The 16,043-nt window shown below is 37.2% G+C and overlaps 1 protein-coding gene across 8 annotated transcripts in view; it reads left to right on the top strand.

The window, feature by feature from the left end:
- Window positions 1–16,043, top strand: part of ACSL4 (acyl-CoA synthetase long chain family member 4) — an 82,575-nt gene that overhangs the window by 38,305 nt on the left and 28,227 nt on the right. For 2 of the 8 annotated variants that reach the window (XM_077987801.1, XM_015127980.3), the window contains 6 exons: window positions 10,445–10,681; window positions 10,921–11,098; window positions 12,446–12,555; window positions 12,680–12,818; window positions 15,408–15,558; window positions 15,712–15,835. In XM_077987801.1, coding sequence (XP_077843927.1) covers window positions 10,454–10,681; window positions 10,921–11,098; window positions 12,446–12,555; window positions 12,680–12,818; window positions 15,408–15,558; window positions 15,712–15,835 — 930 coding nt within the window. In that variant the 5' untranslated portion in view covers window positions 10,445–10,453. Of the gene's footprint in view, window positions 1–10,152; window positions 10,682–10,920; window positions 11,099–12,445; window positions 12,556–12,679; window positions 12,819–15,407; window positions 15,559–15,711; window positions 15,836–16,043 lie in introns of those variants that run through there. The other 6 variants (XM_028841781.2, XM_015127979.3, XM_015127978.3 and 3 more) reach the window with 4 other exon arrangements.

Here is a 16,043-nt window from a genome sequence, read left to right as displayed (position 1 = left end):
GCAGATAGTACTCTGTGACACTTTGGAGGCTCCCCATTAATTGCCGTTGTCTGAACTTTCCCAAAGTATGTTTCAAAATGGAAATAATTAACTTCCTTATCACCCTTGTCTCACTCATCTTACTGAAACATAAGCCAGATAAACAAATGAATGTGGAGGGAGAGAACAGAATGAAATGTATTCCCAATCCTAATGCGGAGACATTAACTCTAGGGGTACTTTTCCATGGCTTCTTATATTTGGCTTTGTGTGACTTACTTCTTTACGTAGGAATTCTTTAATTTCTGAAATGTCAGACATACTCAAAATGAAATGCTAATAAGGATAAAATGCATTTTTGAATTACCTGCTGTCTTTAGAAAATGTGTCCTTCTGTTCTTTACTACGGCTAATATGTGAGCGTTGACTATATGGCCATAAAATTTCAATATCCAGCAGATTATTGAATAATCTGTCTTTGAGTTCTTTAATTAGAATCACTTCTGAGATCCATTTAATACTGAAAAGCAGAATGAGTTTTTTGTTTTTTTAATCACGATACAATTTTGTATTATGGTAGTCAGGCAGCTGAATTATAGTCATTTATTTGGCCATTTTATAAGAAATGGTTTAAGACTACATTGTTGCATAATTTATTAACAGTCTGACATATTGGAAAGAACATTCACAAACTAACCTATTAAACTGGTTCCTCCTCTAGCAGATGGGGAGGGCAGATCATGTGGCAAAAAAGGGCATAGTTGTAAAATTCTCCCTGTAACATGAAGATATTCCTATGGGAAATACTACTGCTGCTTAAAGACTTTTTTGGAACCTACACTCATGGTTGAAAGCCCTAAGTTGTATTACTTTATTATAATAAATATGTAAGATTACAGGAAATAGATGTATAACCTATAGATATTTTGTATATTCTTCACTTGAAGAAAACACATTTGTTATAAAAGTTAACTTTAAAGTTAAATTCTATAACCCAATTATTTTTAGTTAACTTCTGTTAAAATCATCTATATATCCCAACAAAGAAAAAGCACCCAGTAAATTGAAGACTTTGTAGATAAAATTAAGTCTCCACTGTGGTACAATGGGCAGTTTAATTTAGCAGCAAGGTTTTGTGTACAGGGACCTGCAGCAGTTACTCTTTAGCATCAGTTGGACAACATTAACATTGTCATTGTGCTATCTGCTGCCCTTCTACAGCACTGAACCATTTGTATTGCTCTCTAAACACATATCACCCAGAACTTAGTTTTTGTCCCTTTTTCATTATGTTTAATAAAGTTTGATTATAGCATCATGCTTAGCCAGCAGGTGCCACTTCTAGCCTGATTTATCCTCAAGATTCCTTAGATGTAAGCTTTGGATTAAATTATTTACAACCAGTTATTGGATTAAATTGTATACAACCAATTCCCAGCTTTAGAAATCTACATTTTAAAAAATCAAGTATATCTTGATCACTTGAAATGAGGAATAGATGTATAATTATACACAGTGTAGGTGAAGTGTGTAGGCAGCAGCATTGACTCCTAGAGCTCCTCATTTTGACATATACAGATAGGATACCGATTATAACATCCTATGACCTAGAAACAACATTATCTGATGCATGCTGGGGATCTTCTTAAGGCATGATGGGAGGGAACTCACTGTAGAGCATTAAAAGTATCTTCAACATGGCAGCTGAGGTGCTTTCTTTGCTGGGAAAAGCTGCAAAGAGACTGGCAGAATGGCGAATTCAGGAGTTAATACCTCTCCAGGTGATGAAGTAAACAGGTTCAGTTTATCTTGTGAGAGACGCACCCAAAGATCAGTCATAATTGTGAAAAGCTTTCAGTCAACCTAGCCAGGCACAGGTGTAATGTGTTGGTATACAGCATCTATATAGTATCTTAGGTTTTGTTTTGCTTTTCTTGGTTTTAAAATGTATTTATTATAATTACTGTGTATTTGAGTTTAAGGTTTGATTGCACAAGTTATTTTATATTGAATAGACTGCTTGTTATTTGCAATATAACAATCTGAATCAGATGAGACAAGTGCTATAATGATACATGTATTTTACATGATTATTTCATCTTGCAGACTGATGAAAGATCTTGTTAGCAACTCTTAATGCCTTTATTTTCTTAAGGTATTGTCATTCTCTAAGTTTTAATGTTAAAGTATAAAGTTAATTGTAATGTCTCTTGTAAAGTTGGATTTCATTTACAAAGTGAAACCATTCTTAACCTAGTAGTTGAGCTTTCTCTTGTATATTTTACAATCATTCCAAAAACAATTTGGAAGTTTTTAATAGTGTGTGAAAGAAAGTAAGATTTTAAGGAAGCACTCCGCCCCTTTACAAAAGTCTTTGTGGTGCAACATCTATTTAGAAATATGATCTTTTAAAGTACAGCAGATATTCTTATCTGTTTAATCTCTTGGAGCTTTTATAATTGTTTCCTGATTTAATGTTTACTAGTTACAACTAATCTGTTTCAGAAGGCAAATTGTCTTTTTATTTGGTGTTTAAATTACTCTTAAATAATGTATAACTTGAAAATGAAACTTTAAAAAAGTAGCACTTATATTGTTAAGTGTTGATTTTCAAATTGATTTAAAAACTATTGTAAGATCTTATATCAAGGACAAAGTTAATTTGTCACTACTGTATGTTTCAACGTGGCAGATGCATGGATCCTTGCTTGGTTTAGTTCATTTTCTAAAACTTTTGAAAAAGTGTCTTGGCATTAACCAACTGCAGTTCAGTAGTTTTTCTCTTTCATTCTCAAATTGGTGTTGTGTCACATGCTTCTGGGTAAGACGATTTCTTCTTTTAAATTCAGACTTTAATTAATATGTAGTGTCTGTTTACTTTGTGTACTAGAGCTTAATGTATCACTAATGCTTTTTGTGTTTAACCTATCTTGGAGTGTTTGAAGTAACTGGAATGAAATACTTATTAAATCTCACCTCAGAACAAAAATATAAAATTGAATCTGATTTTCACTAAAACTTCTAGTACTTACTGGACATCTAGACAGCCCCCGCCCCCAAACAAAATGTCTTAGGATATAGGACAGATCATTGCTCAAAATTGTTGCCAGTATTTCTTCATACCCAAAGTCTGTCACTCTCACTTATTTAGATTATACCAGTATGACTAGGATCACAGACAACTGAGCTAAAAACATGGACTTTAAAATCAAATCGACCTGGGTTCAAATCTCTACTCAGCTGTGCTATCTTGGGCAACTTAATCTCTCTGAGTCTGTTATATCTTTAAAATGAAGGTACTACCTCAAAGGAGTTTTCTGAAGGATTAAATGAGATAATAGATCTGAAGGACTTAGCATAGTACCTAGCCTGTAGTAAATGCTCAGTACCTGGTTATTACTATGATTCCCATATGGAATGGTGAAGTTCAACAGGAGCAATTAACTATCCAGTGACTGAAGATAATGCCCTGCCTTTTTCTGGCTGACATACAAATACATGATCTCAAGGAAGCGCCAAAGTCCACGTCCTCCTAATGGTGGGATAGCAGTATCACTCTTCATACATGGAAGGACAGCATACCTTTGTGAAAAGTATCAGTGAAGATGCACATAGTGCAAATTGTGTAATCTTCATGCTTTTATAACACCAATCTTTTTCCTCTGTGCAACAGGCAGTTTTTCCAGTTTCATATTTTCTATTAAGCAACTAACAACACATTCAAGTTTATTTTAATTACCAGGGATTTTAAGAGTATAGTATTTCCTAGGATGTTGACATGGACAAGTAGTTGTTTTTAAGATGATTAAAGTTAGCTACCTTCATGCTATTATACTTGCATATATTTTTACCTTATAGATTCAGAAGAATTCCGGTACATTCTTAATTCAGTAAACAGTTTGAAGCTAACACATGGAGGCACTGTTCCAGTCACAGATTCAGCATCACATGAGACAAACTCTCTGCCTTGTGAAGCTTATATTCTACTGGGGGCATAGACAGTAAACATGAAAAATAAAACATGGTATATTAGTGAAAAGTACTGTGGACAAAAAATAATGCAAGTAAGGGACATAAAGTGTGGGGAGTCCAATTTTAAAAGAAGGTGGTTGGAGAAATGCCTCACTGAGAAGGTGTTCTTTGAGTAAAGAAAAAAAAAAGAAGCAAGAGAATAAGCTATGTAGGTGTCTTGGAAGAACATTCCAGGCAGAGGGAACATCAAGTACAAAGGCCATGAGGCAGGAACAAATGGGATTGCAGAACAGTGTTCCAGGGAAAGCGTACTGGGAGGTGAAGTCATAACCTTGGGGTAGGGGAAAGATTATATAGTCTTACAGGTTATAGTAAGGACTTTAGCTTATATTCTGGGTGAGTCATATGGGAATTCTTTAAAAGATTTTGAGCAGAGGAATGGTATGATCTAACTTACATTTTGAGAATAGTACTGTGTCTTCTGAGTTGAGAATTTATTGTGGGGGTATGAGGTGGAAGCAGGGAGACTAGATCGGCTATGCCATTTATCCACTTGAGAGATGATAGTGGCTTAAACCAGGATGGTAACAGTGGAGGTGGTGAGAAGTAGTTGAATTAGATTCAACTGTTTTGTAAGTCAAACCATTAGGATTTGCTGATAAATTGCCTGTGGAATGTGTGAGAAAGAGAGGGGGGGGTAAAAGGGTGAATCTAAGGTTTTTGGTCAAAGCAAGTGGAATATATAGAGATGGGCAAGACTGGGTGAGATAGGATTGTGGAAAGATGATCTCAGTTTTAAACACGCTAAGTTTGAGGTATTTAACTGACATCTAAGTGGATCTGTTGAGGAAACAGTTGAATATACAAATATAGTGTTTAAGGCAGACTTCCAGGCTTGAGGGAGAAATTTGGAAGTCATCACAACATATATGTGGTATTTAAAATTGTGAGGTTCGAAGACCAAGCCCCATACCATTTAAAGGCCAGGAATATGAGGAAGAAGCAGGGGGAAAAAAAAAAAAAAGACCGAAAAGGAATAGCCAGGGAAGTAGGAAGAAAACCTGAAGAATATGCTCTCCTGGAAGCTAAGTGAAGAAGTTTAAAGCAGAAGAGGGCTCAGCTGTGTTAAAGGCTGCCAGTGGGTCAAGGAAGAAGAGAACTGAGCTTTAATTGACCTCTGGATCTAATAGCATGGAAGTCATTGGAGACCCTGATGAGGAGAACAAGTTTATAGAGTGGTAGGAGACATAAGCCTGATTGTAGTAGGTTCAAGAGAGAATAGGAGAGAACTGGGAGACAGAGAGCCATAGACATGTCTTTCAAGGAATGCCAAAGAGATAGAAAATAAATGGGCTATAGCTGAAAAGAAGATGCAAGGGAGGGAATGATTTTTAAGATGAAAGAAATAACAGCTGGTTATGATGCTGAAGGGAATAGTTCAGAAGAGCAGGGAAAATTAATGAGGAAGGAAGAGAGGGAAGAATTGGTAGAGTAGCACTTCCATGTCCTTATAAAGACAGGGTGTAATGCACAAGTGAAGGGGTTGGCCTCAGCTTGGAGCATCAGCAGTTCATCCATAGTCACAGGAGAGAAAAACAGCATGTGGCCACAGATGTGATTAGGTGGGTAGATGTAGCAGTGAGAGTCTGTGGAAATTCTCTTTGGATTGTTGCTGTTTTTTCTGCAGAATAGGTCAGCTGCTGAGAATGAGTCTGGATGAGGAATGTTGGTGGTCTGAAGAGAGTAAAGTATGAAATCCAGAGGAGTGGGCCAGTGAGTGGACTAGTGCAGTGTGGTCTCTCTGCATCAGGGAGAGGCCATTTGAGGTAGCAATCACAAGTTTAAAGTGAGACATTCAGCACAGTTGTGTGTTTCTCACAGCAAATTCAGCTGCATAGGTATAGGTACAGATTAGGTGGAGAATTGGATAGGATAGAACCAGGCTGTGGTTAAGATGATTAAGTACAACCAAGTGAGGGCGTGGCAAGAGAGATGAGAGTATTTATCAGGGACCAAGCATGATTAGCTATGGAATTTAAGAGGAAGAAGACAAAGGTTTCTCCCAAAAGCACTATAAAGGAAGTAATATAAGCAGTATTCCTGTTTTACAAATGAAGCCACTAATATAGACCTTTCTTTTTTAAATTATACTTTTAAGTTCTGGGATACATGTGCAGAATGTGCAGGTTTGTTACATACGTATACATGTGCCATGGTGGTTTGCTGCACCCATCAACTCGTCACCTACATTAGGTATTTCTCCTAATGCTATCCCTCCCCTAGCCCCCCACTCCCTGACAGGCCCCTGTGTGTGATGTTCCCCTCCCTGTGTCCATGTGTCCTCATTGTTCAACTCCCACTTATGAGTAAGAATATGCAGTGTTTGATTTTCTGTTCCTGTGTTTGTTTGCTGAGAATGATGGTTTCCAGCTTCATCCATCTCCCTGCAAAGGACATGAACTCATTCTTTTTTGTGGCTGCATAGAACCACATTTTAAACCCAGATCTGTGAGCCTAGAAAATTTTTGTTGTTTCTCTTATGAGACATTATATTCTGCCTAATGATGGGTACGATGCTCAGCATCATACCCTTACCACCTACTCTTTTTTTTTTTTTGAAGTAAAATGAAATGTTTAAATGTTTTTTGAAATGAATTTATCAATAGACTGAGTATAACACCTGACAAGGAAGTATTATAGTTTATGATGATAGGCAAAACTGGGCAGAGGCTGGCTAGTGTACTTGAAAGAGCACTGGGTGCTCGATTTGTGCTCTACCATTCATTTGCTTCTCTGTAAGATGAGGGATCAGACAGTATCAGTTGTTCAAATATTCAGCTGAACTGGAAGTTCCAAGGAGTACCTTCAGGGGCTGTCATAGCCTCCCCTACCAGAGCAGCTATGCTTTTTGCTTTCATCTACACTTGTGTTTTTATATAAGATTCTATTCAAATGGATGACCCATGACCCCCTCACTACCTGCAGAAAGAATTTGAAAACCTCTAGACTAAATGATCTCTCTGGTTTCTTCTCACCTGAATGTTCTTTGAGCTTTGCCTACTCTGTGTGTGTGTGTGCGTGTGTGTGTGTGTGTGTGTGTGTGTGTGTGTGTGTGTGTGCATGCAATGTGTGTATGTCTGTACTAACCATTATGAGGATTACCTAGTAAGCATTTCTCTTTCTCCAAGACTTAAGGCAAATATGTATAAAAGATTAAATTTATGTAACATCAATAACTAAAAAACATACAGTGCAGTTTAAATCCAACTAAAGTATAGGCTCTTCAAAAGCTATTTTCTATTTCTTTATATATCTTCAGCCTTAAGTCTGAAGAGTTCTCAATTGAGGATAAGGTGGTACTCGCCCCTTAGGGGCATTTTATAAATCTGAAGACATGCTTTTATGTCTGCTAATATTGTCTCTGAGAATGTATGTTTCGAAACAACTATTTTTTAAAATTTTAAATTAGTTTCTTTATGGTACTCTTTTATAGTACCAGTAAGAAATTATTTTTTAAAAATGGTGTGTTGGTAGATTATGACTATCCTTTGATGTTTATGAAGAGGTATCACAAAATATTTGTCATAAGAAAGAGGTATTGGGTTTGATATGGTTGAGAACTACTGGTCTATGTTCTATACTAAGGCACCCAGAAGCTTGGAAGTGATGGTAGTATAATCATATATCAGATTGAATGGTAGATACTGCTAATGATGTGTGAAATTAGAAAAATTAAAGATTGTTCTGGACTTGGGTAGCCATGAAATCTTCAGTAGGAGGAGAGGATTGTTAGAGGGGATCTTACGTTCAGCACTATGATTAAACACTTGACATGACACACCTTATCTTGAAGAAATGAATGACCAGACTTGTCCAAGAGACTGAGAAAGTACTTTCCAGGTAGGGTATATCATAGAATTTAAAGCTGGAATGGCCCTAAGAATCACCTAGGCCAGACATTTTTAGTTCAGGATTGTTGCCCTTTGAAGTTCATGGATGGATTTCAAGGAACTTGTAAATCACTTGAAATTGTGTCTATCATTTAGCATGTCTTTCTGAGGGGAATTGGGTTCCTAGTTCTCATTCTCAAAAAGGCCCATCATCTCTAAGAGGTTAAGGCCTACTGATCTAGTGTGGTCCCAGATTCAGACAGATGGTTTGCTCAAGGTTACACAGCCAGTTAGGGGCAGAGATGAGGACTGACACCCAGTGACTTCTAGTTTCTTGCTGATTTCACTATACTCAGCTAAACTACATGAACAAAGGCACAGGCAGGATTAAGCTACGATTTTATATTAGATGGCATAAAAACAATCAACTAGCCTGGGGTCAGTTGAATTAAGTCTGTCAGTCTGTTTCTACAAAAGTTGCGGAAGGTTGGGCTTCAGTTTGTCTCTGCAAAGTGAACTAATATTTTGATTTTTCTTGTTGAAATATGCTACGACTCACCAAAGTAGCTTTCTCAGTTGAAGGTAAACTCTTTGAAAAATATTCCTATTCTTAGGCTGGGTGTGATGGCCCCCGCCTGTAATCCCAGCACTTTGGGAGGCCATCGAGGGCAGATCACTTGAGCCCAGGATTTTGAGAACAGCCTGAGCAGCATGGCGAAACCCCATCTCTACAAAAAATGCAAAAACACTAGCCAGGCATGGTGATATTAGCACATCTGTGTTCCCAGCTGCCTGGAAGGCTGAGGTGGGAAGGATCTTTTGAGCCCTGGAGGCAGAGGTTGCAGTGAGCTGAGATCACACCACTGCACTCCAGCCTGTGTGACAAAATGAGAGCTTGTCTCAAAAAAAAAAAAAAAAAAAAAGCAAAATTACTATTTTTGAGCCTGTTTCCGTAGTTTCTTTCCAATGGCACTGTTTTTCTAACCTGCAGCAGCCCCCAGCTTTCTGCGTAATCCAATCAAAATTACTTTGCCTAATTTGTTAAATCTTGTAACTACCGTAGCATATTTAGTCAAGTGTATTTAGCATATTTAGTGTATGCTGTGCCCCAGTCAGACTAGTGTCCTTGCTATTGGTACTTCCTATTCTCCCAAAGTCCTTTCATTCCCACCTTCGTATCTTTTTTCGTACAGTCCCTAAGCCTGGAATGCCTTCCATTCCTCTTTCATTTCTAGATGCCCAACATAAGGTCCAGCTTAAATCTAATCTCCACAACGCCTCTCCTAGTTACTCTTGGCCATTTTGCACTTTCTGTGAACTCCTTTTGCGTTTATTGCTTATACTACTGCCTATACTGCATGTGGTAGTTATGTATTACCACAAGGCTTTTCAGTGGAAGTGCTTTAGTGGTCACCTTGGGAGTTGGGATTCAGGGAATTCTGGTGCAGGACTCTAGACATCCCCAAACCCTGTTTTGGCCAGAGCAACTCCACTTTTTAGTGTTATATATGGGCAGTTTGCAGTAGTGTTTATTAGAAGAGATGGTTTAGTTGCACCCCCTGTCCCCATGCCCCCAAACAGTTTCAAAAACACTGGATCTATCTTGTGTGATAGTTGACTCATAAATGTTAACTTATAATGGCCAAGGGCCAGGAATTAATACAACTTCAGACTTGTATTACCACTCCTAGGCAACTGGTGCAGTTTTGAGCACAAAGTGGACATACAGGAAATGATTTTACAACTGTATTGATCCCATATGGGAAACAGGAGATAGTAAATAGCATTACCTGAGAAATGTACCTTAATGAAGAACTCAGAATAATGTTTCTGGGTTGACCTTTGAGAAGTAAATCTAAGTTGGTAGTTTCTGCCCCCCACCCCCTGCCTTTGGATATAAACTTAACACTATTTAAAGATGTCTAGTTTACATGCACATGTTTAAGAAAAATCTCATTGGCATACCCTATTCTACCACAGTTTTGCCAGACTTAAATATCATATTCATGCATTTGCGTAAGCATTAAGGTTGTTGTTCAACTCACAGAATGATATGCAGAGTACCACTACATCTAGAAATCTGGAAAAAATTAAATTCAGAAGTTGATGTGCTCAAAGACATTTATGTCAATAATGATTACAAATGGAAAATGCCAGCCTTTCAGACCAGTTATTTCAGCTTTCTGTAATTAATTGTGTAAACTAATAAAGACCTGAGTATTTAAATCAATTGTGCTATCAACTTGTTAATACTCTTTTTTTTTTTTTTTTTTCTCCTGCTCTCTGCTTGATTCATTGTCATCACCTACAGGCGTACTTTATTGTCGGCTTCCAAAGATTACTAACTTATCTGTATCACTGAGATTGAACTGCCTTGGCTGTACTGCTATTCTTACTGCTGCTTCTATTATTGCCTTCTTCAGCAAAATAAGGCTTTCAAAAGCCAAAGAATAACAAGAAATAAGCACCATTTTAGAAGCCTTTCCACTATGAAACTTAAGCTAAATGTACTCACCATTATTTTGCTGCCTGTCCACTTGTTAATAACAATATACAGTGCCCTTATATTTATTCCATGGTATTTTCTTACCAATGCCAAGAAGAAAAACGCTATGGCAAAGAGAATAAAAGCTAAGCCCACTTCAGACAAACCTGGAAGTCCATATCGCTCTGTCACACACTTCGACTCACTAGCTGTAATAGACATCCCTGGAGCAGATACTCTGGATAAATTATTTGACCATGCTGTATCCAAGTTTGGGAAGAAGGACAGCCTTGGGACCAGGGAAATCCTAAGTGAAGAAAATGAAATGCAGCCAAATGGAAAAGTTTTTAAGAAGGTAAAGTATTTTGGTGCTTTTCATTTATGTTTTAAAGAGTAAGACACATTTGTTTTATTATAAATGGAGTGCGTTTTAAATATGCTGGCATTCTATTATAGTGCTGTGTAAAACTACTCAGAAGCCGTTCGTAGCTTCTTTATGTTCACTTAAGAGCATTTTTAGAGTTTTATGCTTTGGATAGTATTTTAATTGCTTGTTTGAATATACTAATATTAGGGAATGTATCACTTTAACAGTTAATTCTTGGGAATTATAAATGGATGAACTACCTTGAAGTGAACTGCAGAGTGAATAACTTTGGTAGTGGACTCACTGCACTGGGACTAAAACCAAAGAACACCATTGCCATCTTCTGTGAGACCAGGGCCGAGTGGATGATTGCAGCACAGACCTGCTTTAAGTACAACTTTCCTCGTAAGTGCCTTGTGTTTTTGGAGCGGGGAGAGAAGAGTCTTTGCTTGCATGTGAAAATTGTTTTGAGATGCTTCTGTTTTCAGAGTAGGTGTTGTTTAGCCATTTTACACGGAAATTACGTCCACAATACATTTTGTAATATTGCGGCTAAAAGATATCTGATAGCTGCTGTTAAATATAACTTGTAAGAACTAATATGGGAATTGGCAGCTTTAAGGGATATGATTTACACTTTTATTTTCCAATTGGAAATGAATTGTACCTGAAAGAGTTGGAGTTTGGGGGTATTTTTCAGGGATGATATACAAAGAGTAATGATTAAAAGAACAAAAAACCATTTCTTAGGATAATTCAAGTTCATTGCTACACTTCGAGACCTCTTATTTGACTTATTCCAGTTTACATGTGAAATATGCATGTGACAACTGGAATTGGCATTAGCTATGTTAGAAAGTAAAATTGAGTATGTTTCTAATACTCAAGCGTTTGTTGTTGCCACTGTTTAAGAAGTAAACAATGTATTGTTCCATACTAAGTACTCCATTGTTTGTTGAATGAAATATAACACTGTAGGGTAGGATTGAAGAACTTAAATTTCAAACAAAAAATAGATAATATGAAAATGATCCCCTATGTACCCATTACCCACTTTCAACGATCAACAGCTTGTGAAAAGTGGCTATTTTTAACCACGTTATTTCTAGTTACCAATCTAGAGCTGAATTTTCAGTTCTTTCTAAGTTTAGCAAATGTCCTTTGATTCCAACTGATCTTGGTTTAAGTTTATGTTATCTCTGGTGGCTCCTAAGGAGTAGATCTCCTTGATCTCTCTAATTAAGGTGTGGAGGTCACCAATCACATTGGACATTGGACTCACTAAAGCAGCTTCTTAGAAGGAGTAAGGACATTATCTGTGGCTGATCTTATGACTTAAGATCCTCAAGATTTTCAAGGACTTATCCATTCTTTGGAGGCTATGGCCAATGAAAGTGTGTATCAAGAGGAAGCCCGAGCTGGGCCAGTCTGACCTGACTTAAGAGTTCAGCCAGTACCAATTGGCCTTGAGCATCTTAATTGACAGATTTTTGATCAGCTGTGGCAGTACGAGTGTTTCTGGGTTTCTTCAGGTTTAGGAAGTGAGAGTTCTGGGAATTTGTAAGGAAAACTTTGGGCTCCGAGGGAGTTTGAAGCAAGGTTAAAGGATGGTGACAGAGACTATGAAATCAAATTAAAATACACAATGTCTTTGTGTCTCTAAGTGTACCTATTATTAAAGACTGACTTCAATAATATCCATTTCTAATAGATGTTTATTACTTAATATTTCTGTTTATTTTTATTATGTAGTTGTGACTTTATATGCCACACTTGGCAAAGAAGCAGTAGTTCATGGGCTAAATGAATCTGAGGCTTCCTATCTGATTACCAGTGTTGAACTTCTGGAAAGTAAACTTAAGGTAAATATGAAATTTTCTTTTAATTCATGGTTGCATTGTCTGGCAGGACAGAAAAATATTCAGTAAGTGAATTTTTGTTGCAGGCTCAAATTTAATAGCTGGTTTTTTTCTTTCTGCCTAACAGACTGCATTGTTAGATATCAGTTGTGTAAAACATATCATTTATGTGGACAATAAGACTATCAATAAAGCAGAGTACCCGGAAGGTTTTGAGATTCACAGCATGCAATCAGTAGAAGAGTTGGGATCCAACCCAGAAAACTGTAAGTACAGCAGTAGAAACAATTTTATTTACCTATTCCAGGTTAGTTATTTCGGTAGGTTAGGGAAACAAGTGATATGAGTAAATCCACAAAAGTTCTTTGACTGAAAAAAAAAAAAGTTTAAAACTCTTTAAAAACCATCAAGACCATATATGATTAAGATTTTCCCTCCATTTCTCCTCAAAAAAAGTAAGTTAGTAAATTTCACTAAATGGTTGAGATGTAATCAGTGGTTCAGACTTTATGGCAGTTGCTGCCAAATGTTTCTTCATTTTTTAAATAACCCACTATAACCTTCCAATTTGGGCCTCATAAAAGAAAAATATTTCAGGCCTTCCATTCAGTAAACTTTCTGAAATAAATGCTTAATGCTAGTTATCTTAAGGATGTTTCAGAGGATGCAAAACTGTTTACCAAGATTAATGCTTGGATGTATTTTACCACTGAAGTGGTAGTTGGTATTTCATTTAAAGCAAGTAAGTGTACCTTGTAGCAAAATGTCAGTTGGCCATCAGGGCAGAGAGTTGAGGAAATTAATACTCCATTTGAAGAGTTTTCTTATCATGTTTAATGCGATGGTCATAATACCATACTATAATGAGGGAAAGGATACATTTTTGCAGGAGAAAATGTTGGTCGAACCACTACTCAGCTTCTGAACATTTTACTGTTAGAGAATGAACATGCGTTTATAATAACAGGTATGGATTATAGCTTTCTGCCATGTGTCCAGAATGGCAGAGAGTCTGAGGTTTTACCCTGCTTGCTGGCAAACAGATGAGCCTGCAAAACTTCTTGGGGCCATAGACTTTTGGGTCTGAGGTGAGGGACAGTTTTTTACTCACAACAATAGCAGTAGCCAGAGTATCATATCAACATTTGTGTCATAAGAGAGGAACTCTGAGCTTAAAGAGCCTGAATATCTTATTATCTTATTGTACTGGACAGTAAGCATGCCTGCTGTTTGCTCTGGGGAGAGACACTATCTCTTTGCAAATATCCTTGTAAAGATAGTCTGGAACAAAGTCAATGTCTCTGCTTGCGAGATGTGTGGAACATGAGACCCGTAGAGAATTATTTCTCTACACCAGGTTGACCCTGTAAGACTGGGATAAACTTGACTGAAAAGTCCTGATTGGTAGGGATCAGTTGCAGTTCTGCTGATTCACCAAAGGGTGTTGGTAGCAAACTAAGGGGTCAGCAGTCTTCATAATTTTGTGTGAGCAATAATGTAATAGGCCACATATCCCGCTTAGTTCTACTCATCTCTGCAATAGATAGGATACATATGTTTTTGTGGTACAGGCAGTTATTATGATGCCACTTTTTTGCATATTTACTTAAAAGTGGGCAGAAGCAAAGTATCACATTATGTGCTTAGATTAAGAATTTAGCTACTGCTGTTGCTTTGGTTAATCATCAGAGGAAATATGCAGTCCTTACTTGCTTGGTTTATAAACTATGACTGTATCTTTAAAAAGCCTTAAAATTAGCCAGTTTAAGTGTAACTATCTTTGTTTCAGTGGTATAGCTCACTGTTTTAAAATAATTTTATTTTAATGTGTATAAAAATGTAAATAATTTGTGTAAAGATTTTAAAATCTGATAATCCTGTTAAACTTGTATTTAATTCTGATGATATATCTGTGGCTTCTTAGCCACTTTGGTATATTCTTGGAAGGAAAAGTGGTTACTAGGTTAGCACTATACACTGTCTTGAAAGTGGAAGCTCCAGGGTGCTGTTTAAAACTTATCACCTTCGAATTTTAGCATTGGAATCACCTTAAAGATCAGATCCAGTGGTTTTCAATCAGGGGCATATATGAGAATCACTTGTGGAGCTTCGTTCTATCCCAGACATATTGAATCTGAATTTTCAGAAAGGGGGTTCAGAAATAGTATTTTATTTAAGTTCTGCAGGTGATTCTGATACCCACTAGTGGTTAGTAACCACAATCTGTCCAACTGTCTTATTTTAGAGATGAGAAACTGAGGCCTAAGAAGTTTATACACAATACTCTGTCCTCCTGATACTCCAAAGTCCCAGAAATCTTTCTACGACATTGCTCTGTATACAACACTGTGGAGAGGCAAAGCACAGACAGGGATTAGGTTAAACATCCAGAAAATGGGCCAAATTGAGTCCAAAATGCTCACTGTAACCAGAATTTGATAAACATTTTTGTTTTCTAGCCCAGGCTGGAGCACAGTGGTATGACCATAGATCACTATATCCTCAACCTGCTAGGCTCACCCAGTCCTCTTGCCTCATCCTCTTGAGTAGCAAGGACTGCAGGTGCATGCCACTGCATCCAGCTAACTTTTTTAGTTTTTGTAGAGAGAGAGTCTTGCTATGTTGACCAGGCTGGTCTCAAAATCCAGGGCTCAAGGGGTCCATCCTCCCACCTTGGCCTCTCAAAGTACTAGGATTACAGGCATGAGCCACCTCACCCAGCTCATTTTGATGATTTAAAGCAAATACTGTCTATTGATAGTTTATCATTATGCAAAATCTAAATATCGTATTATTGTTTAGTAATTTAACTTTTGAACTGAAGTAAATGTGGTGTTTTTCATTCATTCATTTAGTGGGCATTCCTCCAAGTAGACCAACGCCTTCAGACATGGCCATTGTTATGTATACTAGTGGTTCTACTGGCCGACCTAAGGGAGTGATGATGCATCATAGCAATTTGATAGCTGGAATGACAGGCCAATGTGAAAGAATACCTGGACTGGGGTAAGATAGTTCTTTAACTTTCTTCTTAGAAATCAGAGTTCATGTTCAGCATTCTCTAAACTCAATCTATATTAAAATGATAAAGTTCTTGGTATTTCTAACTTCAAATGCCTTTTCAAGAATGGTTAAAATATTTCTCTTATTTTGTTTTAGACCAAAGGACACATATATTGGCTACTTGCCTTTGGCTCATGTGCTAGAACTGACAGCAGAGATATCTTGCTTTACCTATGGCTGCAGGATTGGATATTCTTCTCCACTTACACTCTCTGACCAGGTGACAAACTTTTCATATTGGCATGATTATATGATGCTGCATAGTTCGGCTGAGAACATAATACTAGGACACGAGATATTTTAATTCAGCTAAAGCTTTCTCCTTGACATCAAAATAGCTTCCGTGAACAATATGTAGCTATAGGAAATTACCCTGTGGATGTGTTAGCATTGCTTTAGCTATATATTTTTAAATTATTTCTTTTTTC

The sequence above is a fragment of the Macaca mulatta genome, chromosome X (assembly GCF_049350105.2).
Source record: "Macaca mulatta isolate MMU2019108-1 chromosome X, T2T-MMU8v2.0, whole genome shotgun sequence".
NCBI lineage: Eukaryota > Metazoa > Chordata > Mammalia > Primates > Cercopithecidae > Macaca > Macaca mulatta.
Note: the sequence above shows the minus strand (reverse complement) of the source record. Positions and strands in the feature narration are given on the sequence as shown.